The sequence below is a fragment of the Pongo pygmaeus genome, chromosome X (genome assembly GCF_028885625.2).
Source record: "Pongo pygmaeus isolate AG05252 chromosome X, NHGRI_mPonPyg2-v2.0_pri, whole genome shotgun sequence".
In the NCBI taxonomy this organism is placed as follows: Eukaryota; Metazoa; Chordata; class Mammalia; order Primates; family Hominidae; genus Pongo; species Pongo pygmaeus.
The window spans coordinates 141,043,365-141,069,422 of NC_072396.2; the positions used below are offsets into that span (position 1 = coordinate 141,043,365).

The window sequence follows — 26,058 nt, forward strand, 5'->3', positions numbered from 1 at the left end:
CCACACACCCTTCCTAGTGTTTGGTATCTATTCTCTACCCCCATGAGATAAACTTTTTTCATTATAATATTTTAAACAAGGAGTGACTGCATTCCATGTTCTAAAATGGTCACTATGGCTGTCTTGGGATGAATGGTTTAGAAAGGGGTAAAGGTGGAAGTCAGGAGTCCAGTTAGGAGGCTGTGGTGGTGGTGGTGGTCCTGGGGAAAAATGATGAGGGCTTGGACTACAGTGAATGTTGGAGAGGTAGTGAGAAAGCACAGATTGGAAAGCATCTGGAAGGTAGAACTTTCAGGATATGTGGATGTGTTCCTCCAACCCCTCCGGTGGGTTTCCTTCTTACTTACAGGAAAAGCCAAAAGCTGTAGCGTGGCCAATGAGGTCCCACGTGACCCGGTCCTCATCTTCTTTTCCCCTCACTCCCTCTCCTCTAGCCACACTGGCCTGCCTTTCCGTGAACAGATTAAGCACTATCTCACCTTTTGAATTTGATGTTCCCTCAGGTATCAGGAAAGCAGGTGTCCATGTGGTTTTTCCCCCTCAGGGTTCTGCTGAAGTGCCACCTTATCAGAAAATCCTTTTTTGGCCACCCTCTATAAATTAGCACCTAGCCTACCACTCCCTGTTCTTCTACCCTGCTTAATATCTCTTTATAGTACTTATCACCATCTGGCATTGTAGATATAATGTACATATGTGTATATATACACAAACATATAATATGTGTATGTATTTATTCCATGAGGACAGGGATTTGGTATGTTTTGTTCACTATAGAACACAACCCCCAGAACAGTGCCTGGCACAGAGCTGGCATTCAATAAATATTTGTTGAATTAATATTGATGAAGTAGACAAAGAGCGGAGCAAACAATGGTTCCAGGATTTGGGGCCTGAATAATGGTGCCACTTACTGAGGTAATATTGAGGGGTTTTTTAAATGAGGATTAGGGTCCCCTCCTCCAAACCTCCTGCCCTGAATTGCTTTGCGTATTGCAGATTGAGAGAAGTCCTTTCTCCCTCTTTGGCCAATGGAAGCCTGTGACAAGTCCAGACTCCTAGGGGTCTGAGCTCTCCTTTTCTTCCCATGGAGAGAGAGGGAAAAACTAGAGATAAACCAAACTGACTCTCAGTTCCTGAGACTGATGTGACATCGGCTTGATCTAAACCCCAAAACTGATGTTTTATTTGTTGTTGACTCTGTGTATGGTTTTGGACAAACAATTGGCCTCCCAGTTTAAGAGACAATCTCACAAAATGCTTTTTTTAACGCAAAAAGAAAGAAATGAAAAAAAAAAAAAAAAGAGCTACCATGTTCCTCATTCCTGCAGGTGCCCAACCAGGTTGACTTGTTGGAGTACATTTTCTGCATTCTTAATAGATAGCTAGCAGGAAACGCCTTGTACAGTCCCAGCTAGAGGGGCGGAAAGTAACAAGGAGGTGGGGGTACAAATCCTCAGCTCCTGCTTCCGCAAGCACTAAGCTTCTCTGAAGTGAGCCAGGCAGCTCTGGCCATCTTTTCCCAGCCATAGAATCAGGTGATGGTCCAGAATTAAGAGGTAAGAGAATGTGGGGATTTTTTTCTGGGGAGAAGGAAAGAAACTTAACTGGGAAGAAATGGGGGTAGTCATCAAATACTTTGCTCAATGAGATACAATCTGGTCCCCTTGGGGATTTCGTTCCAAGTGATTGGTTTGACAAACTAACCCCTCTGACTTCCCACCCTGCCCCAGACTGCTAGGTACCATTTTGGAGAAGTGCGGTAAGTGCGTCCATGCAGGCAGATTGTGGTAGAGTTCTGGCCAAAATGCTGGTTTGGGATTCTGTGCTCAAATATTTTTTTTTCTTTCTTTCTTTCTTTCTTTCTTTCTTTCTTTCTTTCTTTCTTTCTTTCTTTCTTTCTTTCTTTCTTTCTTTCTTTCTTTCTTTCTTTCTTTTTCTTTCTTTCTTTCTTTCGTTTTTCGTTCTTTTTTTTTTCAGAAGTGTGGGCAGTATTTGAGGGAACACTTTCTGTCTTTGTATCTTGTGAGATGGGGAAGTTGCAAACTGCCTGTTGTTTAGTAATTATGCTGTTCTGGCAGTACCACTGGTAAAACTTGGCCTTGGGGTTTTGTCTACTACGAGAGGCTTTTGCTATAAGCCAGGCACTGATATGGAAACATCTTCTCTGGGAGACAGCCACCCTTTCTTCAGCCTCACTGACATCCCCTTCTATCCAGCTTTGCAGCATCTCTTTCTCCTAGGCGAGACACACCCCAGCAATTAATTCATGAATGAAGAGACCTCTTATGGAGGGCTCATTTGAGGATGAAGCTCCTCATGTTTCTCCAGAGGCAGAGTGAGATGCAGTTCTTCATAGGACTAAGCCAATGACAGTTCTCAGAATTTTAATATTCCTCAAATACAGTTTCACTCTACTGTGGTCCAAGTGCAGCCCAGGGAGTTGCTTGTGAGCCGACCCAGAGAAGTAGCCTATGGCTTTCCTTCTGATTGTGTGTGGTGTGGTTGGGGAGGAAAAGAAGGGCATAGGTAGTACTTATTCAGTGAATACTGAATTTATTATTCAGGATGCCCAATTGCCCACGGACTGAGCTCTCCAAGGTGAAGGGGCTGAAACACCACTTCTGACTTTCTCCATCTCTAACATTTCCTGACTGTAGCCAGTTGGCCTGGGGCATCTGTGGATTCTACCCAAGGACACTAGGCACATGCTTCAGGGCCCTAATGTCCTTAGGGTCCTACCAGCTCCTTCCTTTGTGGCTTCAAGGGGTGTTAGCAAAGAGAGATTGCAAGCTGTGTCAAGCCTGAACCTTGAGCAGTGGCCACTGGAAATTCTGAGAATGAGAGGGTGAGTTCTCCAAAGTTGTTCACTGGCCCCTCCAGCAGCAGGCAGAGGCTTCAAGGAGAAGCCCTGAGGGAGAAGACAGAGTTGAGAGTTGCTGCCTGCGTTATCTGAAGGAAACCAGATGGCTGGTTTAGGGTTCTGGCTTGAGGGCCCCTAGGGATTAGGAGATAGATGGAGAGACTGAGGCCCATAGAGGAGAAGGGACTATTAGACCCAATGGGTAGTCAATAAGTGATGGTGAAGGTAGGACAGACGTTAACGCCAGAAAGACCTAGGTTGAAATCCCAGCTCTGCCACTCCCTAGTTGTGTAGCCTAGGCAGTCTATTTCACCTTCTTTAAGACCCAAATTGCTCATCTGTAAAATGGGGATAACAATACCTAATTTGAAGATTATGAAGATTGGAGAAGATAGGTGTGTAGTTTCTGGCACACAGTAGGTGTTCTGTAAACTGCAGCTTTAAAAAAGTACTGCCTCCATGCTTCTCATTGCTTTATAATTCATAACACCTTGGTTTTTATTTCTGTCCCTTCAAGTATCAGAATAGATCATGAGCTTTTTCTCTAAATAAAGGAATAATTTACCTACAGTGAAATGCACAGGTTTTACGTGTAAAATTTGATGAGTTTTAACAAATTTATCCATTCATGTAGTAACCATCTCCCTCATCAAGATGTATTACCTTTCCAACACCCCTGAGGGCTCTCTCATGCCCTTTCCTAGTCAATCTCTCAATCTCTACCCTACAGGCAACCACAGTTCTGAATTTCATCACCGCAGATTATTTGTGCTTGTTTCATGTATGTGAAATTGTACAATATGTGGCCTTTAGTGTCTGGATTCTTTCACTCAACATGTTTTTGAGATTCATACATGCTGTTGTGTAGATTGGTAGTTTGTTTGTTTGTTCTTTTGCTGAGTAACATTCCATTGTATAAATATGTCACAGCTAGTTTATTTATTCTCCTGGTGATAAACATGTGGGTACTTTCCATTTTTGGTTACTATGAAGAAAGCTGCTGTGAACATTTGTGTACATGTCTTTGTGTGGACATAGTTTTTATTTCTCTTGGCTATGTGTACCTGGAAGTGAGACTGCTGGGTCACAAGATAAGAATATGTTTAACTTTATAAGAAACTACCAGTTTCTCAAAGCGTTTGTTCACATGTTTTTGGAAAGTAAGGGTGCAATGGATTCGTTTTTGAGCTAGTACCTGGTTGTGCTTAGCATGACTGTCAAACAGGGGAAACATCGGTTACTTAACACCTACATTATGCTAGGTGCTAGGAATAAAGAAATGAATATGAAATGCTGTTCTCAAGGATCTCATAAACTAGAGAAAGAGACAGTCTATTAAACTCTAGTCATTGTCATTAAATTGACACGAATGAATAGCTCAAACCCATCCTTAGCCAGAGCACATGGCAAGTCAGATTCGGTGATCAAAGGTAAAGAAGCATCCTGACAGGCTACTTCCCTAGTAAAGGAAGGCCACAGCATGTCTTGAGGGCCCACTGTGTGCCAGAACCTGGTCTGGATGCAAATAGCCAGCCTCTGCCACAAGGAACTCTCAAGGTGGGATATAATGATACCAATGATGGAACCCAAGTTTAGGGCAGTTCAATACACAGCTATTGAGCATCTACTCTATTCCAGGCACTGTTCTAGATACAAAAGATGTGCTGGGGAACAGAGCTGACAATCTTACAATCTTTCAGGAGGTTTCCACCAATGGTGACAACATTGGTGTAAAAATGTTTTTTTGTACATCTGCATTTTGTTCAGAATATATCTGTTGGAGTCCTTGGAGATGGTGTTGTTTGTAATTGCTAGTTTCTAAGATGGGATGCGGATAGGCGCAGGACACAGTCTTACATAGATTAAGGCATCAGGGGAGTAGGAGAATTTGATGTGTTTACTCCTCTGTGTGCAAGTGGTCAAGATGGAAAGCAATGCCTACTATTGAAATTGTCAAGCACCCACTGGATTGCCTGGTCAAGCTCTCCATGCGAGCCCATGCCTACAGGTAGTTCTGGGCCAACCTTGGCTCATTCGTTTAGGAGAAAGGCACTTCCCCAGGAGGCAAGTTACTCTGCTATTTGGCCTCAATGTCCTCCCACCTCCCCGTTTCCTGATGCTCTCTATAGTCAGGTTGTCTGATCATTCTCATTTGTAAGAGAAGGCCCCTTCTCAGCACTTCATGGAGATTTGTCATGTTGTCCCTTGAAGGCTGATTAGACAAGGCTTCTCAACAGCATCGTCATTGACCTTTAGGAACTATGTGGCTCCCTGGGGCCCCAGTGAGCACGTGTACCTGGTGGGAGCAAATTGCTTGCCCCCAAGGACACTGCTCGCCAAAACCACAGCCAAGCCACTTGGTAAAATAGTGCCAGTGACATTTTGCCTTTGGTCCACAGCTATCACCTGTGTCATTCACTCACAATGGAAGAAATGAAGAAGACTGCCATCCGGCTGCCCAAAGGCAAGCAGAAGCCTATAAAGACGGAATGGAATTCCCGGTGTGTCCTTTTCACCTACTTCCAAGGGGACATCAGCAGCGTAGTGGATGAGCACTTCTCCAGAGCTCTGAGCAATATCAAGAGCCCCCAGGAATTGACCCCCTCGAGTCAGAGTGAAGGTGTGATGCTGAAAAACGGTGAGCATGTGGGGAAGGAGGGAGCTGGGATTCCCTATCAAGGCTGCCACGGACACACCAGTTCTTTGATGTACTTGACACACTTGGACACGTATATGTTTGCTAAAGGCAAGTTGCTCTGACTAGTGAGAAGCCACACCCCTTCCTAGAAGTTTAATGTCAAAATGGGGCTGCCATCTACTGCTCCAACCTCACCTCCCCAGCACTGTCCTCCAGAAACTGGCTTCCTTCTGTCCTTCATGTTCGCTTTGATTTCTTCCTGGCCTTTGCACAAATTGTTCCTTGTCTGCAAAGCTCTTCCCTCCCTTCTCCTAATTAACCCACATTCATCCCAAGATCACTTCTTTAGGGCAGCTTTCCCTGACCACCCACACCCCCAAGCATTCAAATATCCTATTACAGATTCTCCTACCATTCTTTAACTCTCCTTCACAGCCCTTGTCACAGTTGCAGTTTTTACACTTGTATAATTATTTGACTATTGCATGTTCCTCCATTAAATGAAAGTTCTGTGAGGGCAAGGACCATTGCTGATTTTCCTTAATATTGTGTTTCCAGCATCTAGAAACAGTGACTGTGACATAGGGGACAACCAACAAGGATTTGTTGAATAAGTAAATGAACATACAAATATGCAAATTTGTAAGCACTGTATCTAGGTACAAAGAACCTTGAAATTTCCATAAAAGACTAAAACATAGATTAGAATCTTGCTGAATAAGCCATTAGAGCAGAAGTATGTTATGATAGTTTTTAAATGTTGATAATATTTGCATTTTATATAATTTATTTCCATAAATGGAGTGTTCCCAGTTGTAGAGAGGTGGTTTTGAAAAGTTTTGAAATCAAAGCTGGCTGGGTGTGATGGTTCACACCTGTAATTCCAGCACTTTGGAAGGCCAGGGCAGGAGGATCACTTGAGGTCAGGAGTTTGAGACCAACCTGGCCAACATAGTGAGACCCTGTCTCTACAAAAAAATTTAAAGAAATTATTCAGGTGTGGTGGCTCATACCTGTATCTCCGGCTACTAAGGAGGGTGATGCAGAAGAATCACTTGAGCCTGGGAGGTTGAGGCTGCAGTGGGCCATGATTGTACCACTGTACTCCAGCCTGAGTGACAAAGCAAGACCCTATCTCAAAAGAAAAAAAAAAAGTAAATCTACTGGAAAAAGAAAAAAAGAAGTTTAATGTAAAAATGGGTGCTGTTTAATCAAATCAGTTCACCTATTTTATCATTTCCTTAATCATGTTAAATGCTGGGTTTACTGCTCAGCACACAATGAAGCTCTACAACTATTTACTGTAATCATTATCAGTATTTTTCTTCTTCTGTTTTTTAGAGACAGGGTCTCACTCTGTTGCTCAGGCTGGAATGTGGCGGCACGATCATAAGTCACTGCAGCCACGAATTCCTGGGCTCATGAAATTTTCCCGCCTTAGCCTCGCAAGTAGCTAGAATTACAGGTATGCGCCACCACACCCAGCTAATTAAATTTTTTTTTTTTTTGTAGAGACAGGATCTCGCTATGTTGCCCAGGCAGGTCTTAGATTCCTGACCTCGAGCGATCCTCCCACTTCAGCCTTCCAAAGTGCTGGTATTACAGGTGTGAACCACCACACCCAGCTAGTATTATTATCACTATTATTATTACTATTGGCCTGATGGGGCAGGAACACCAAAGCATCTATGAAAAGAAAACGCATGTCCCATGTAGGTACTCCCAGCCTCTTCTCGACTAATAGTGCATGGTTTGGTGAGCAAGGGCAGGGGCCAGAGGGAAGTAGATGAATAGTCTTGCCACATCCCTTTCCCACCCTTCACAGGGCCAGGTGTGTCTATTTGGTAATTGTTAAGAAATAAACAGTCGTACATCTCAAAACAGTTACTTCAAGATAGCTAAGTCAAAATGTGCACATCAAAATATCCAGGTTTGAAGGAAGCCTTAAACATCACACTAGCAGGGCCTGTAGTATGACTTTCATGGACCCTGGACACTTTTGTCTTCATGGACCTCCTTCCTCTGCAAAAACATTAAAAGTTACATTTTATGACTGCATTGGTATAAAGATGAATATAATCCAATCTGGGTTCATGTTTTAAATATATTCAGTATCATTGTCATATTCATTTTTTCTTCCGATTTAAAAACATTTTTGTGAGCCCCTAAAACTATTAAATGGGCCCTAGGCACTGTGCCTCCTGTGCCTAATGGAGAAGTCACCCTCGCCAGCTGGATGTCACTCAATATGGCTCTCTTTACCTTTTTGGAAAGTGAGCAAATATATCAGGGTCTGGTGGATTTCAAGAGCTCTTTATTGGTGTTGGTGAGTGCACATGTTGAACGACTTGCTCCCACTGGAAGACATACGTACCTCCAACTGGGGACTTTTGTGTAAAGTGGACAAGTGGGGCCTCTGCCTCCAGGCAAAGAGCTCCCCTGTTTCCAGATGCCATCATTCTGGCTTTGCTTTTTGGGACTGGAGAGGGAGTTGATGTGTACCTGATGTAGTCACCTTTGCAGAATTTACTTCTCTCTTAGAATTTACTTTTGCAGTCAATCGATGTGGTTTTCTCAGAGAATCTTGTGGGTTAAATAAATATGTGGAAGGGCATGGGGTAGCAGCAGGTACTAAAGGAAATGATGTGGAGCTTGCTGTTAAAATGGGCAGGAGGGGGTGGGTGGGGAGCGAGGAAGTGATGTCTAAGAGTGTGCTGAATAATCACAGCAGAAGCCGGAATGACTATGGTCTTGAATCATTTGGGGGATTGACATGTGGTAAGAGCTGAGAAATGTGGTGTGTGGGATTCAGAAGGTCTAACTGGCTCCTTGGAACTGTCAAAATCTCGGGCAGTTAATACACAGACAAGTATACTGACTTCGGCTATTTGACTCTGATTTATTTCTGAACACATTGGCTTGGATTCATTATAATCATTCCCTTGTAAGCACCATCAAGCCATGGTCTCACTTTCTGTATTCTACTTGCCTGGTAAAACCCAAGCTGGGATAAAACCAACTCTTGGCCTATTGCCCCATTTCTCTGCTTCATTTTGCAGCAAAACTCAAAATTGGTATTTATGTGTACTCTGTCCTTTCCTCTCATGCTCTCTAAACTCCATTCCACTCATGCTTTCAACCTCATCACTCCTTGAAATCGCTCTTATCAAGGTTACACAGTGACCTCCACTTTCCAAATCCAATGGTCCCTATCTGTCCTCATCTGATTTGACCTATCACAACATTTGCTGCAGAAGATTGCTCCCTCCTCCTGAAATACCTACTTTGCTTGCAGTCAGCCCATAACATTATGCTTTCTTGGTTTTCCTCCTGCCTCCCTGGTTACTATTTCTTCTCAGTCTCCTTTGCTATATGTCCTTCTCTCTCCAACTTCTAAACATTTCAGGGCCCCAGTACTCAGGTCCCAGACAACTCCTTTCTCTATCTACACTTACTCTGTTGGTCTTAAATGTCATCTATATGTTGAGCAATTCCAAATGCATATCTGCAACCCAGAATGGATTTCAGACCTGCCTGTCTAACTGCCTACTTGATCCTCACTTAACATCAAGTAGGAAACTCAAACAAAATAGCTCCCAAACTGAATAAATTCTTAATTTCCCCCTCAACCTGCTCTGCCCACAGTCTTTCCCGTCTCAATAAATGGGAGCTGCACCCTTCCAATTCTTGAAGTCATGCTTAACACCTCTCTGTCTTAACACTCCACATCCAATCCTTTTGGAAATTGTGTAGGTTCTATCTTCAAAATATCCAAGATCTGACCGCATCTTCTCACCTCCGTTATCACCTGGGTCCTAGAAGCTATCATCGCCCCCCCGCTGAATTGCTGCAGTCACCTCTTAATTGGTCTCATTGCATCTTCCCTTCCTCTCTTTCAGTCTATTCTTAGGAGGGCAGTCAGAATGGTAGCATTAAAATGAAAGTCACACACTAGCACTCGTCTGTTGAAAACCCTCTGACAGCTTCCCATGTCACTTGGAATCATATCCAAAGTCTATAATGGGGCCCTACCTCATCTGGGCCCCCGTTGTCTTTCTGATCTCATATCTTACCACTTTCTGCCTCACCCGCTCCAGTCTAGGCTCCTTGGTATTCATAAACTATGCCAAGGACAATCCTGCCTCAGGCCTGCCCTTTGCACATGGTCTCTCCTATCCCTGGAATGCTCTTTCCCCAGATACCTGCATGGCTTCACCTTTCTCCATTCAAGTCTCCACCTGGATGTCACCACTTCAAACAGTCCTTGTCTGAGCAATCTATTTAAAAAATGAAAGACCCCACCCTCTCACGTCTGTCTTCTTACCCTGCTTCATTTTTCTTCTTAGCATTTGTCACCACCGGGCACATTATATGTTGTATTTCTTTCTTGACTCTTCTCTCCCCTTACCCTCTGAGCTCCGTGGCAGTAGGGACTCAATCTGTTAACTGCTGCTTTCTAAGTACCTACCACAAAGCCTGACACATGGAGGCACTCAATACATAGGGCTTGAACGAATGAAATTATGATTTTGATCACAAGGTGTTGACCCTACAGATGGGGGTCACCGTAGAGAGGGGGTATGGTGTGGTGTACAGCTTTAGAACCACTCAGCATGGGGCCAAGCCAGCTCCATCACTTACTAACAGTGTGATCTCCAGACATATCACTTCTCCTCTCTGTACCTCAGTTTCCTCATCTCTAAAATGGAATAGTATTGAATTATAGGACAGTGCTTGCGAGGAGTCAATGAGATAACGCATGTCAAGTGGTACATAGTAAGTGCAATGTAGTCCAAAGCTTGAGTTGAGTTTTTGAACAGCTAAGATAGATGTGAGGACCTGTGCTTAAAACACCAGGTTCACAGAGCAGCAGGCATCTCCCATAAGCCTCCAGGTTTTCAGGGGATTCTGTTGAATGGCTGCCATAGAGTTTCCTGGGCCTTCTGATTTCACCTCGACCTTCTGTGAAGCCCCTGCCTGCTGAGGGTAGTTGGGCATGGTCCTGTTCATTGCCAAAGCCAGCTTTCACAGGCCAGATAGAGAGGTGGCTTGGTTCTCCATCTTCCTTCTTGGTTGTTGAATTTTCCCTATAAGAACTCCACAAATCCCTTGACTGTGAAGATGTTGTCTCCCTCACAGATTGTGGTGCGGGCTAGGCAAATATTTGTCCGCTGATTGAGCAAATGAAGGAAAAACTGCCTCCCTCAAAGCCTCTCTTATCACCACTAGGAGTCAAGTTTCTCATGAGCTCTGCTGCCTCAGGGGATGGCCCCATGAAAGGCTTCCAGTCCCACAGAGGTTCTCACTGGAGGTGTTATATGACATACATATGGCTTTGAAAATGGTGGGAAATCTTTCAAGTGGCCTTTCATTACTGACTGTTAGTATCCTCTCAACCCCTACAGACCAGCACCAGGCCATCCAGCCCAGCTAGGCCACTCCAAGGAGAACAGGCTCCCATTCAATGGCTCCCATGGCCAACTCGCCCACATTCTAAGGGCTCTCTGTTGAGCCAAATATGCAAAGCCCAAACACAGAGACCCACGTGGCTAGGAAATGCCATCAAATTTCCTGGCTTCTCTTCCCCAATCGATGTTGTGTTTTTATTTACTTATATATAATTTATACTGGCTGTACTTCAGAAAAGAAAATACAAGTTGAAGGTATCTTTGAATTATCTCCCTTTTAAAAGGACATTGGGAATTTTGGAATCAGTAACTAGAGAAGCTTCAGTAACTATAGTTTGTAGGGGGCATGGTCCTGGTACGTATGCCATCCTCTGTTCTTCTTGTCCTGTCCCCAGCCCCAGTCCTGAGGCCAGCCTCAGGCCTGGCGACATTGCTCTAGGGCTGCTGAGAGAAGGTGAGAGGGTATATACGTGGGCCTTCAGAGGTCTCAAAGGATCCAGCCTCCTTCTCTCTCCCCTCCCGTCTGCCATAACCAGTAAGGGTAGGGAAGAAATGCTGGCTTTTTAAAAAAAAAAAAAAAGTATAAATATCTATGTGAGGTATAGTCATGCTAGTTGTTTATGGCCCTTGTAAATACTGACAGTTTCCTGTCCTCCTTTCCCGTAAGGAAAAGGAATCCATCTGCGCAAACATATATGGAGCTTCCAGCGAATACCAGACACCACACTAAAATTAGTGCATTTTACTTCAGTCCACGAAATCTACTGTGATTTATAAAGTTCAAAGACAGGCAAATCGAACCTATGGTGTCAGAAGACAGGATATGGTTACCTTTCGGGGGTGTTGTGACTGAGAGGGTACAGTGTGCTTCTGGGGTGGTGGTCAGGTTCTGTTACTCGAGCTGGGTGCTCATTACCCAGTTTATGAAAATTCCCCCAGCTGCACACTTCCATTTGTGCATTTTTCTGCATGTCGGTTGTGCTTCACAAAACCATTTCACAATGGATATTATTATCCTTATTTTACAGAGCAGGAAACTGCAGCCCAGAGAAGGTAAGTGCCTAGAGATGGGTCACACAGCCAGTGAGTGATAAAGATTGAAACCCAAGTCCATCGATCTCCAGAGCCAGTCTCTTGAATACCCCATTGTCTTGCCTTTGTACACTCTGACAATGCCCCAGCAAGAGGATTTAATACCTATAAGGACTATCACTAATAATGTGTATAATGGCTAACACTTTTTTAACACTTTCTGTGTTGCAGGCCCTTTGCTAGGGTCTGTCACGTGGATTATCTCACTGAATCTTCACACCAACTCTATGTCCATTTTCCTGATGAGGAAACTGAGGCTCAGACAGTCAAGTGACTTGCCCAAGATCTCTCAGCTAATATGGGGAGTCTATAGTATTTGCCGGCAGATGGAATTGATTTCAGATCTTAGCCATTCAACATTTCAAATACTAGCTCATATTCTGTGTTTGATCTCTATTTTCAGTTGGGAAAAGGAACCTGGATATTCATCCAAAGACTAGGTACACCAGGGAGGCAGCTGTGAAAGAGGGGAAGGAACTGAGAGGCCCCCCTAGTGCCCTGGAACAGCACAATCTCCTCTAAGCTGTCCCTCCACCCCCAGTGTTATTTTGACCTCAGCTAATGCAAACAATATGCTTTTTGTACTTGGGGGTGAATGAATGAAGTGCAAGTGCCACCAGCAAAGAGGGCAGACAGGGAAAGTCAATGTGTGCAGATCATGCAGGCCAAAGGTTGGACTTTCACAGTGCAAAGTGTGCATGTGTTCAGAGGGTTCTTGGTTTCAACTTCATCGTAAAATGAGATTTGTAGGCCAGGCGTGGTGGCTCACTCCTGTAATCCCAGCACTTTGGGAGGGCCAGGCATTCAAAACCAGACTGGGCAACATAGGGAGACCCTGTCTCTACAAAAATATTTAAAAATTGTCCAGGTGTGGTGGCTCACACCTGTATTTCCAGCTATTCAGGAGGCTGAGGCTGAGGCGGGAGGATTGCTTGAGCCTGGGGAAACTGAGGCTGCAGTGAGCTATGATCTTGTCAGCACACTCCAGCCTGGGAGACAGTGAGACCCTGTCAAAAAAAAAAAAAACCCACAGCATTTGAATTAAAAGATGCAGAAAGAGGAAGAAGAGAAGGAAGGAAAGAAGAAAGAATAGATGGAAGGAAATCAGGCAATCATGGATTAGTCATTCACAGCTGTGACTCATTTTTTGGGAGCTTCACGTGTCAAGTGGTTTCTTACGTTTTTGCTTAAAACATAATCTTTACTATTTACAAACATAAAATATACTCCTTTTTGGAAATTTAGAAAACACAGATAAACATTCAGGAAACAAAAACCACATGTGCATCCATGGACATGTACTAATTTTTACAACGTGACATCATTTTGCACAGAATGGGTTGTAACCTGCTTTTTAAAAAAATTCAACAATGTCATATCCACTTCTCCATGCCATTAAATGTTCTACTACAACATCATTTTAATGGCTTGAGTATCATTTTATAGATGTACCAAATTTATTAAAATTTTTGGATATTTAGGTTGTTGCTAATCTTTCACTATATTATACAAATCACTTTGAACATCCTTGTAGGTACATTTTTACATGCATCATTGACTATATCCTTAAAATAAATTGCTACAAGTGGAATGCTTGGGTCAAAGAGTACACACAAATTTTAGGGTTTTGATATATACCGACAAATTTCTTCCTAGAAATGTTATGCCAATCTGCCAGCCCTCCAACCCAAGGAGCATGTAAAAGTGCCCACCTCACTGCATTCTTTGCAATATTGGGGAGGCATAGCTGGTAGGAGCATAAGGTTTGGAATCAGACACCTCTACCACTTGCTAGCTGTGTGGCCTTAGACAAGTCAGTTTAACCATTCTGGGCCTCGATTTTCTCATCTGGGTTGCTGTGAGGATCACATGTATGCAGAGTCCTAAGTGAAGTGCCTGGCCCATAGTGAGTACTCAATATAACAAAAACTACTATATGTTTACAAATTGTTCCTGCCCACCTCTGATGTGTTATTCCCTGGGAATGGCCACAGACTGAGCAAAGACTTCTGAAATCCCTCTCTTATAACCAGTATCTACTCCAGCCTCCAAACCAGCCCTGAAATGCTGCTGCTGCCTCTGCTGCTGTTATGGGCCCCTTGGTTCAGTCCTTTCTGCCCCTGCCTTCTCCAGCACTAGGTGACTGTTGGCAGGGAGGATTCTCAGGCCTCATACATTAATGACCATCTGGCTTTTTCTCACGTTGATTGTACTGAGTGTTGCAAACCAGTAAAGAAACCCAGAGTGGCTTTCTAAACTGAAATGATGAATAATAACAACAGCAACAGCTACCACTTATTGAGTGTTAATTGTGTACCAGGCACTGTGCTAAACCTTTTACATGGATGGTCTCATTCAATCTCATAACAGTCTCAGAGGTGGGAAGGGACTTGCTCAGTGTCACACAGCTAGGAAGTGGCAGATCTGGGATTGGATTCCAAGCCTCTCTGACTTCAAAGTCTGTGCTTTTAACCACTTTCATCCTGCTCTCTTTGATTTAGAAAGGTTCAGTGGGGAAGGGTGTGTATGTGTGTGTGTGTGTGTGCATGTTTGTGTTTATGAGTGTGTACATATTTGCAACTGTGCACATATATGTGTGTTTGTGTGTAAGCATGTGTGTGCAGTCATTAGAATAATACTTTTTCAGGGCCACTATGTGCTAGGCACTGTGCAAGTTCTTGGGGATATAATGGTGAACAAAAGAGAAATGATCTCAGCTCTCGCCAAGCTTACTGAATGATAAGACCAATAGTGAATGAATGAATGTAAGAATTAAGAAATAAATAAATTACAGAATTACTGCCATGAAGGAAATAAACAGGGTGCAGTCACAGAAAGTAACAGGGTCACAAACTTTAGATTGGAAGTTGAGGGAAGGCCTTCCTGAAAGGGTGACATTTAAGTTTGTATGCCGAAAAACTAATCTGGAATAGGTAGTCAGGGCCTCCATACAAGGATAAAGTGGAGGGAAGGTACTCTGGAATGAAGGCAAACTCATAAGTGCCTGAAGATGTTTTCTAGAGTTTCTGGGACTCCCAAAAGTGTATATGGGTGGAAATGTGTGGTGCCTCTGGGTATGCGTGGAAGGCAGGGGGAATGGCCTGCCAGTTTCACCGAAAAAGAGCAGTGCAGGAAATGGAGACCAGCTCTCTCTGGACAGGTTTTGTCTCAGGACCAACAGCATCAGGAATTCTAGAGGGATGAATGGGACTAAGAGGTAGAGTCTAGATGCCCAGGGTTGAAGTAAGTGGAGTGGAAGCCATTTATACTCCTGCTGAAAGAAAAATCCTAGCCTGCCCCATGTATACCTGCATCAGGGTGTTTCTCACCTGCTCTCCACTCATTCATGTGGCCAGGGGTTTGAGAAGGCAGCAAATTCTGCCCTGGGGCTCCCTCTCTCACTTCTAGAGGTAACTAATAGGGGGCACTTGGATGAAAAAAATGTCACCAAGGTCACTTTTAGTAGCAGCAGCAGCCTTGAGCCAGTGCAGGTTTGTAGTTTAAGAGGTCTTTACCCATCCACAGGGTAGGTGGGAGTGGCTGCTGGAGCAGTTGGCCCAAGAGGCCTGAAAAAGAGAGGCCCACTCAAATCCAGGGTCTCCACTCCATGGGCCACTGACTTCCAAGCCTAATCTGGAATGATGTGTTTCCCCAGGCCACCCAAGGCCTGCTGTTGGATCACTGTGAATTTGGGGTTAGGACACCCTGTGCATGCCCAAGAGCTCCCATCCAAACTGTGCTCTGGGGCACCCAGTGACCATATAGGACTTTGGACTGTGGCACACCAACCCACTTCCCTTAACATTTCAGAGAATTCTAGAAAGGAAGCAGTTGAGAGAAATATTCAAAACATTCTGGGGCTCTGCTTTCCACATTTCAAGCATTCAGCCCCTAAGTCGTATGTATGAGATCTGTAAGGCCTGTTCAGATGGAAACTGCCTAGTTGTCAGGGGCTACGCTTTGTTTCTAATTTGTGCTTAGGACATGCAGTACCCTCATTCAATATGAAACACAGACTGTGATTACACCAAATTAGCTTAATCACTCTCTTTGTGCACTGAATTGCTTCTGGCCTGGAGATATCAATTTTCAGAAGTAGCATTCACCCTCACCAAAACAAATCTTAATATATTGTCTTGCCTTTGGTTTCATAAGAAGGGACAACCATCCCCCATCACTCACTGTGAATGGTGTGAGATGTTGGGGAGAATGTCTGTGCCGTGAGGGCTTGGACTTCTGTTCCTATCCTTTGTGTCACACTGAGTGACGGCACTCCAGTAACACTGTGCAGGCCTCTCAGAATTTTTTATCTTGTACACAATCCAGTCAAACCAAACATTCAAGAGCGCTAGGAGAGGTTTGTATGGGAAAGAGGACCAGTGTCCCAGACATCCTCTCCAGCCGGCCAATCTTGCTTTGTCTCCACACCCACCCTCTCTCCATTATCTTGGATAGATGATAGGCTCCAGGCTTTAAGAACTGTCTGGAAGAGCTCTTTCCCTCTTCCCTTCTTGCCTGAGTGGGTGTTGAGAATGGGGAAAACATTCATCCTTGTCCTAAGCTATCCTGGACATTTGAGATCTCAGATTCGGCGGCTATCATAGGCACAATAAGAATAGTGTCTATGGGACCAAAGGACACTCCATCCCTCTTAACCAATCCACATGAACTTCGCAAGAAGAAACTAAGTCACCTCTTGACCCTCAGAATTCTGCTTTTGCAAAATGGGGTCCAAGCAACTACTTCCCTCCCCATTACTTATCGTTCCAGCTCACTTCCCTTCTTGGCTAATCTGTTTTTTCTACCTTGGTTCAGTCTCTTAACATCCCTGTGCCTCATATTACTCTGGAAAATGTGGTTTTAGCTCCTAGAGTTGTGTGAGTGACCAGCACAGGTAAGTGTTAAGCCCTTTATAAAGTTCTGTGGAGTCCCCCTATTTGGTGTATTTAAAACACCAGCTGTAAAATAAGGCTAGATGATAGCAGCAACCAAACACAAATCAAACACGTTTACTTCCAGAAAAGTATCCTTAAGGAGCTAGTTGGATCCAGGAGCAAAGGTATCTATACAAAGATGCTCATTGTAATGCTGTTAACATAATAGAAAAAGATGGAAATAACCAAGCAGTGCACAAATATGACATTTGTTAATTACTGCCTTACCTTGGACTACTTACTGTACAGCACTTTAAAAAGCTGGTGTTTGGCTCTCCCCCTTCCCTTCCTTTCCTTTCCCTTCCCTTCCCTTCCCTTCCTTTCTTTTTCTTTTTTTCTTTCTTACTGAGTCTCATTCTGTTGCCCAGGCTGGAGTGCAGTGGTGCAATCTCGGCTCACTGCAACATCCGCCTCCTGGGCACAAGTGACTCTCCTGCCTTAGCCTCCCGAGTAGCTGGGACTACAGGTGTGCACCACCACACCCAGCTAATTTTTGTATTTTTAGTAGAGACGTGGTTTCACCATATTGGCCAGGCTGGTCTCGAACTCCTGGCTTCAAGTGATCTGCCCAACTCGGCCTCCCAAAGAGCTGGGATTACAGGCATGAGCCACTGTGCCTGGCCTATTCATTTCTATAGGAGGCTTTTCATGGTATTTTAATGAAGCAAAAATGGCTTGAATAGCAATATATGTTGTGAAAACAATGCATACATGAATAGAAACCAATCCTAGAAACAGTACACCTACGGAGGACAATGGCTGTTTCTGGATATTATCATTAGGATGATTTTATTTTAGCTTTTCTGTATTTCATTCAAGTTAAAAAAATAGAGTATGTATTTAAAAAAAAAAACTACATCCATTTTGAAAACAATAAACACCTAACAGGTCTTCTAAATCTTTCCTTCTCAGATGATAGCATGTCTCCAAATCAGTGGCGTTACTCTTCTCCATGGACAAAGCCACAGCCAGAAGTACCTGTCACAAACCGTGCCGCCAACTGCAACTTGCATGTGCCTGGTCCCATGGCTGTGAATCAGTTCTCACCGTCCCTGGCTAGGAGGGCCTCTGTTCGTCCTGGGGAGCTGTGGCATTTCTCCTCCCTGGCCGGCACCAGCTCCTTAGAGCCTGGCTACTCTCATGCCTTCCCCGCTCGGCACCTGGTTCCAGAGCCCCAGCCTGATGGGAAACATGAGCCTCTCCTAAGTCTCCTCCAGCAAGACAGATGCCTAGCCCGTCCTCAGGAATCTGCCGCCAGGGAGAATGGCAACCCTGGCCAGATAGCTGGAAGCACAGGGTTGCTCTTCAACCTGCCTCCCGGCTCAGTTCATTGTAAGGAAATGCCTACAGATACTTGGAGGGGTGCCTCTGATTGGTTGTGGTTGAGAGTGAGTTGGCATGAGATGAGGTGCCAAGACTAATTGCTGCCACTCTGGACATAGGGCTGCTGAGGGAAGGGATGTTCTGCTTAAATGTTCCATATATCTTCACTAGGCTTCATTGACATTCACAGTTTAATAGCTAAAGGGTTACATAGATAGCCAGCCAGATGGACTTGGCCCGAAGTACTCACCCTAGCCTGTCAACTTGGCCTTACCTTAGAAAAATGATGGGCTGCTGCGTAATATCACAGGGTCCTGTGTTTACCTCATTGGGAGCAATTAAATAAGCCATTTGCAGAACAGAGCTCTGTGACGTACCTACAGGCTCAAACTGTAGCCTCCAAACAGGTTGGCAACTTGCAGTGATGTCAGGCTCCAGGCAAACAACAAGGGCAATCTATACCAACCATCTGCTCCACACATTAAAATTCAAAGCCACTGTAGAGGCAGCCCCATTGCTGCTTGGAGACCTAACAGTGCCTGGCTGTCCTTGGCTTGCTCCTGCACTCTGGGATCCTCCTGCTTGGTTTCCCTTGGGTTCCTGCTCCCTGACCACCACCCCTCCCCTGAACTAAAAACACCCTTAAGGCTCACTCACTTCTTCATTCACTCATTCACCCAGCAAATATTTAATTAGCGCCTACCAGATGCAAAATATCCATCAGAAAACAAGGCTCCCTTCTTTGTAAAAGGATGGGGAAGAATTGGCATTAATTATACTTCCACCAAAAAATCAACCTACTCTGTTGCAAGATTTGCCTTTCATATGAAACACTTATAAATATATATATTTTATAGTTTCATGGAACCAAGTCTGCATCCTCTGTCATTCTGTACTCTGGACGAATTTTCTTTTGCAGCTTCCTTGTCCATACATAGTGTGGTTCTAGTGTTCCATGCCTGAAAGAAATTACTAGAAGCTGTCTTTACACTGAACTAACCATATAGTAAACAAAGGGCCTGTTCAGCATAGCCTGCCTAAATCAGGCACTGTGTTCTATTCTAATGTGGAAAACAAATTTCCCATTAAAATACCACCCTGTCATTTCCAGAATTTGATTAGGAATGTACTTAAGGAGTAAATCATGGAAGTGTCATGTTTGGGAAACCTGTGAAATTTCCTACCCTTCTACTCTTTTTCAAAAGTCCTTTCCTACTGGATTCACAGGGAAAATTAGGCCAACTGTGCTTGTATATATGCCTGTGCATACACACAGCAGAGCCCTGTTTCGACAGTTGGTTAGAACACAGATGGCTGAAATCATCACCTTCCAAACATAGCAACTCTTTACAGTTCAAGTCCAATTCAGCAAATATTTAGTGAGCATCTACTGTAAGCCAGGCACATCATGGTGAAACTATAATGCAGGCATTGTCCTATTCCTGAAATATCAAGACACATTCACAAACAAGTGGTTATCACCAAAGTCTTCATGCTCTATTCATGTTGACATGAGTTGTATTAATTGGTGACTGGAAGTCCAGGATCTGTTGAGGAAGTCAGTGACCCTTAATCAGGAACACTGCCTTGGAAGATGGTGGACCTTAAAAACAGAAGCTTCTCAGTTTTTGTAGCATCTGATAAGAGAGAATATGCCAGATATTCATAAACTTAGGGCCAGGCAATGTGGGGCCCCTGGAATGCTACTGGGCACTCTCTAACCTAGTCCTAGAAATTTCAGTTCCAATAATGTTTTCTTCTTCTTTTCTAGATAAGAAACTATATGTATCTCGTGGATCTGCCAGTACCAGCCTTCCAAATGAAAGTAGGTATCTGGTGCAGCCTTTGATGGTGTGTGTCTGTATCCTGAGAACGAACTTGAGAAATAAGGCTTCTGTCTACTACTGGAGACACTGGTAGTATAAAACCCAGAGTCTCCAGTAATGGACGGGAGCCTTATTTCTATCACTCAGTGTTTTCATAGATAGAATTTGTTTCATTTTAGCCTCAAAAAAGAGTATATGCACTTCCTATCTTGTAAAATTTTATTTTGCTATAGAAGCAACTCTCCTTAGTTTCTTTTTTTCTTTTCTTTCTTTCTTTTTTTTTTTTAACCTGAGTTTGACTTAACTGAAGTAGCCAAGGTGACTCAGAAAAATTAAGAAATTCATGAGGATGAGGATTAGCTTGTTGTGTCCCAGATGTTCAGTTTTCAGCCTAGTATTCTTTTATTTATTTCTTTTTTTTTAACCTGAGCTGGACTTAACTGAAGTAGCCAAGGTGACTCAGAAAAATTAAGAAATTCATGAGGATGAGGATTAGCTTGCTGTGTCCCAGATGTTCAGTTTTCAGCCTAGTACATAGGGCCACCCCAGGACTCTGCAGTCAGGGAAAATGTCAACTGAGGCGTGAGGCCAGGACTCTGAGCTCCACACTCGATTTGAAAGTGGTGTCAGTGGGAACTTACAAAAGAGGACAATCTGCGTGGAATGACAGGAGGATCTTCATGACCTGGGTTCAGGGTTCAAATGCCAGCTTTATTATTTACTTGCTTCAGGAACCTGGTCACATTTCTTAACCACTTCATGCCTCAGTTGCTTCATTTTGTCAAATAAGCATAAAATAGTGCCCACCTCATTGGGTGAGGTGTGAGGAGTAAATGAAATAATGTATACCAATGCTTAGAATAATGGCTGGCACATTATTCTAAGCATTGGCATACATTAAACCATCAAGAAGTCTTTTTGGAGGGCATCCTATGTGCCCCAAGCTGTGCTCTGTGTGCTGTGTTTAAGAGAGGACTCAAGCCGGGTGTGGTGCCTCACACATGTAATCCCAACACTTTGTGAGGCCAAGGCGGGAGGAACACTTGAGCCCAGGAGTTAGAGACTAGCCTGGGCAACATAGCAAGACCCCCATCTCCATAAAAAATAAAAATAGAGAGGATTCAAAGGAAGAGCCACTACCACAGCCCCTGATCTCAGGCATTTGACAGTCTGGTGTGAAGCAGGGGTGAGGGCAATCTATAGACCCCACTAGAATGTCAACCCTGTGAGGACTGAGACTTTGAGAGGTATACCACTGTATGCCTAGCACCTTGCACAGTGGTATACAAATTTGTTGAATAAATGAATGAGTGAATGCTGGAAACAATAAAAGAGCATTTAACAAGGAAACAGTAAGAAAATGTAGTAATGTAGTAAAAATTATTCCAATGTAGTAAAAATTATTCTGTTTGATGCCCTTGTGTGAGAGACAAAACAAAAACCAACCCTGGTGATTAGTTGGCCATGTCTCCATGAGCAGATTCATTTAGAGCTGGTTCAAAAGCCTCAGCATGGCCAAGGCAGGCATCACGTTAAGTCCCTGCCCAAGGAAATGAGTTCTGCTGGCCTTCTAACTTATGAAAGGCAAGGATTGTGGTGTTTCCTGAGTACTTGTTAATAGTTTCTACATTTGTTTATTGTGAGTCTCAGAATTACTGATAACTTGATGCTTAAAATTGTTCATAGACTAAAACTAACAGCAACAACAACATGTATTGGGTGTTGACTATGAGCCACATACCACATACTCCATCTTGCTCAGTCCCCACCATGACCTTGTGAGGTGTATGTGAATATGTCCTAGGTGCTTTACTTAACTGATATTCAGTAAATAGTGATTGAATGAATGAATATCCCCATTTTATAGATGAAGAAACTGGATCTCAAAAAGGTGAAAGGACTTGCCTTAAGTCACACAGCAGCAAGTGGCAGATGCAGTATTATCTCTTTGCTCTCACAGTGTCATAAAATTATCAGAAATAATTCCAAGTTAAATCAAGTCTATAACAGTGAAAATTAGTCACTGGTGAGATTATTTTACCACACATGAGTTCACTGTCTATCTGGGACCAGGGCACTATCCTAAAATAAAGGAAGGGGGATGCAGAAGGCTCAGAAAGCAAGCAAAAGAGCAAAGAAAAATATACCTTTGGGAAAGGGGGTAGGGGATGTTCTTTCCTTGCAGAGAGTAGTTGAGGAAAGGTGGCTATGCCAACAGGCCCAAGTCCGCCCTTCTAACACTGTGGCCCTGGGCAGAGGGAGGTAACATGGAGCTGAGAGGAAGAGAAGGGACTTCCTAGGGCTCCAAGTAAAAGGACAATGGAACCCAGCAAAGCCCATGCTCTTAAGCATGACACCAGTCTCCCAATCTTGCCTGATGGTACGAACCACCTGGGGAGCTTGTTCACTGCCCAGATCCGGCTCCCCCACTTCCTGGGGGAGTAGATTTGGCATGAGACTCAGTTGCCTCTTCATGTTTTATTATTATTATTTTTTTTTTTTGAGATGGAGTTTTGCTCTTGTTGCCCAGGCTGGAGTGCAGTGGTGCAATCTCAGCTCACTGCAACCTCCGCCTCCCGGGTTCAAGTGATTCTCCTGCCTCAGCCTCCCAAGTAGCTGGGATTACAGGCACCCGCCACAACGCCTGGCTAATTTTTTGTCTTTTTGGTAGAGACGGGGTTTCACCATGTTGGTCAGGCTGGTCTTGAACTCCTGACCTCAGGTGATCCACCCGCCTTGGCCTCCCAAAGTGCTGGGATTACAGGCGTGAGCCACCGCGCCCGGCCTCATGTTTTATTCTTTATATAATTTATATTAACCTCATTTCAAAGTGAACTACATGAACCTTTCAGTGGAAATTTAGGTTGTTCTGAAAGATTTCCTATGTGAGGCTCCAGAAAAATATTTGTCAAGGAAGGGAGGCAGAGTGTCCTCCTGCCCCTCCGATATGGCCCTAGTCCCCTCATGTGGGCTGTCATGCATCTATGAAGCAGGGGCATGTGGAGCAGAAGAGTCATCAGAGCCAAAAGGATAGTCAGAGAGACCTTGGAGAAAGACATTCTGGAGGTTAGTCTCACAAACGTTGGTCAAAAGTTTTAGTGAATTTGATTTTATCTTTTGGTCGGTAGAAATAGATATACTGGTTATATATTGCTTCAATGGCTACAAATAATAATAACAGTTGACATTGCTAATTGCCAGACACAGGACTATAATATACATTGGAGATATAACAGTGAATAAAATTGTCTTGGTCCCTGCCCTCATAGAGTTAATAGTTTCATGGGGAAGACATGCCCACCCCCAAAGGGAAAAAACAAAATATTTGCAAGTTATGATAAGTGGAGTGAGGAAAACACATGACGTGTTGAAATAGGGAAAAATGGGGGCCAACTTTGGATAAAGTGTTCAAGGGAGGCCTTTCTGAGGAAGTGACATGTGATCAGGGACCTGAATGAAGTGAGAGAGCCAGCTCTGGGAAGAATTAGGGCAGAGATGGAGGGAGGTGGAGGAAACTGTCCCTGCAAAAGCCCGAGATGTGTGTGAAGAATGGAAAAAAAAAAAAGACCAGGGTGACAGGAGTGGAGTAAGAAAGGAGAGAGTGTGGTACAAGACAAGGCTGAAGAGGTAGGCAGGGGCCAGGTGGTGCAGGGGCCTTATGGGTCACATTGGGAGTTGAGATTTCATATTCTAAGTGACATTGTGAGCCATGGAAGGATTTTACGTGTGATCCAATTTGCATCTGATAAGATCGCAAAAGCTGTTCTGTAGAGGACACATTGGAGAAAGGGAAGAATGAAAACAAAGACGCAAGAAGCATGAGAGGATGATAGCCTGGATTAGGTGGCAACAGCAGAGATAGGGGTATTCGAGATCTATGTGGGAGGGTTAGCTCTTAGAACTTGGTAATGGATTAAATAGGAATGGCAAAGAAACGGGAAGAATCCAGGTTATCTCCTAGGTTTCCTGTTTCAGCAAATGGATAGGAGAACACAACCGTTTTGGCCATGTCAATTCTGAGGTGCCTATAAGACATCCAAGTGGATATACCTTTTAAACAGTTGTATATGTAAGTGAAAAAAGTCTGGGTAAACATTTGGGATGTATATTAGTCCTGTACATAAGTGGTATTTAAGGCCATTTGATGTAATCACCTAGGCAGAGGATGTAGACATAGAAGAGAGGAGAGCCGCAGAAAGAGGCCTGGAGGGTGCCAGTATTTAGAGACTGGGAACATGAGGAACCAACGGAGGAGACCGAAAAGGTGTAGCCAGCGTGATAAGAGAAGAACCAGGGCAGTGTGGTATATAACAGAAGCTAAAAGAGGTGAATGTTTCAAAACAGAAGGAGTGATCAACTGTGTTAAAGGCTGTGGAGAGAGAAAATAAGAGAAGGTCAAATAAGGAGAAATTCCTATTGGATGTGGCATCAGAGATTTTTGTAGACTTTTTAAGAGCAGTTTTCATTATGTGATGTGGACAGAAGCCAGACTGAAGTGGGCTGAAGAGTGAACCAGAGATGAGAAAGTGGAGATAGTAAATTCAAGGAGCTTCTTAGAGAAATTTAACATTGAAATGATAAAGAGAAAAAAGGTGTTAGCTAAAGAGGCTAATGGGGTTTGAGAAGGTCTTTTTATAAGAAGGCAAATATTAGAGCCTCTTTGCATGATAATGGGAATGATCCAATATAGGAGGATGAAGATAACTTGAGGGGTGAAGTCATTGAGAAGACAGAAGGGACATGTAGAAGCATTGACCTTTCGTAAGAACAGGAGCTGTTCTGCCATTGAAAGTACACAAAAGAAAGCTAATAAGGACACAGATGCAAATTGATTTTCAGGCTTGCTTGTGAGGAGACTAAAAAGTACTAATCTAATGATTTCTATTTTCTCAATCAACTGTGGAGCAAGACAGCAAGAGTGTGGGATATTTAAAGAGAGTGAGAAAGTATGAAGAAGTCTTCTTGGGCATTGGGAAAGCAAGCCTGATAGTAAACAAACATAAGTAGGATTTCTGGGTGGTGATCTGAAGTCTGAGCTCATGAATTTCAACTGCGAACTCTCAGTTGGGTTGTGCAATTTTCATCAGTGATGTTAGCTTAGTGTAATGTGCAGAGAAGGCAAATGGGGACGCTCATCTAGGGGTGAGGTTGTGGCAAGTGAATATGAAGGATAGAGAATAAGGAAAAGGAGTCGAGGGTGGGCAAGACCCATTGAGAATAGGTTGAGGCTGTGGGTTTCCTATGTTTTCAAAGTTTGAAAAGAAGCTGAAAAGTCTCAGTCTGGTCCTGATGAATGACACACTTTCACTTGAAAACTTTGGTTTCTCAATCCTAACAAAGTGACCCCCAAATGCAATTGTTGAGAAATCTGATAACTTACTTATTAGAAATTGAGTAAACTGCCCATCACAAGTTGAATAAATTCTGTTGTGGCTGCAACAGAATTTATTCTGTATCCAGAGCATTTCTTGGATGCAGTTCCATGAGTTTCTGTCTTCCCTTCCTCTGAGGTTGAGGACTCTGGTATCTGACATCCCACAGGTGTTCATCTGGACCCTGGAGGAGACTTACAGCCTTCCATAGGGGCCTAACTGGCTTTCATTAACCATGTAACTTCTCCTTTAGCTCTTTCAGAGTTAGAGACACCTGGGAAATACTCACTGACACCGCCAAACCACTGGGGCCACCCACATCGATACCTGCAGCATCTTTAGTCAAGTTGGAGGAGAAAGACAACACTTGGTCTAAGACATGACAGCAAGACATCCCTGAAGATTGTTCCAGATAAAAATGAAAGCTGCTCAAACCCACTTGTCTCCCCAATCTGTTAAACAGCTTCGTGTCTAGTATGAGCTCAGTACTTGCCCCGTGAAAATCCCAGAAGCCCCCGCTGTCAATGTTCCCCATCCACACCCTGCTTGCTCCTGTGTAACAGCTCAGATGATGAATAATAATAAAACTGTACTTTTTTGGA

At 43.7% G+C, this 26,058-nt stretch overlaps 1 protein-coding gene across 1 annotated transcript; it reads left to right on the forward strand.

The window, feature by feature from the left end:
- Positions 1–1,477: 1,477 nt before the first annotated feature.
- VGLL1 (vestigial like family member 1) lies at positions 1,478–26,058 on the forward strand. Its single transcript, XM_054472781.1, has 5 exons — positions 1,478–1,559; positions 5,263–5,501; positions 17,848–18,267; positions 20,030–20,083; positions 25,710–26,058. The coding sequence occupies exons 2-5, from the start codon at positions 5,288–5,290 to the stop codon at positions 25,796–25,798; spliced, it is 777 nt and encodes a 258-aa protein (XP_054328756.1). The 5' UTR covers positions 1,478–1,559; positions 5,263–5,287; the 3' UTR covers positions 25,799–26,058.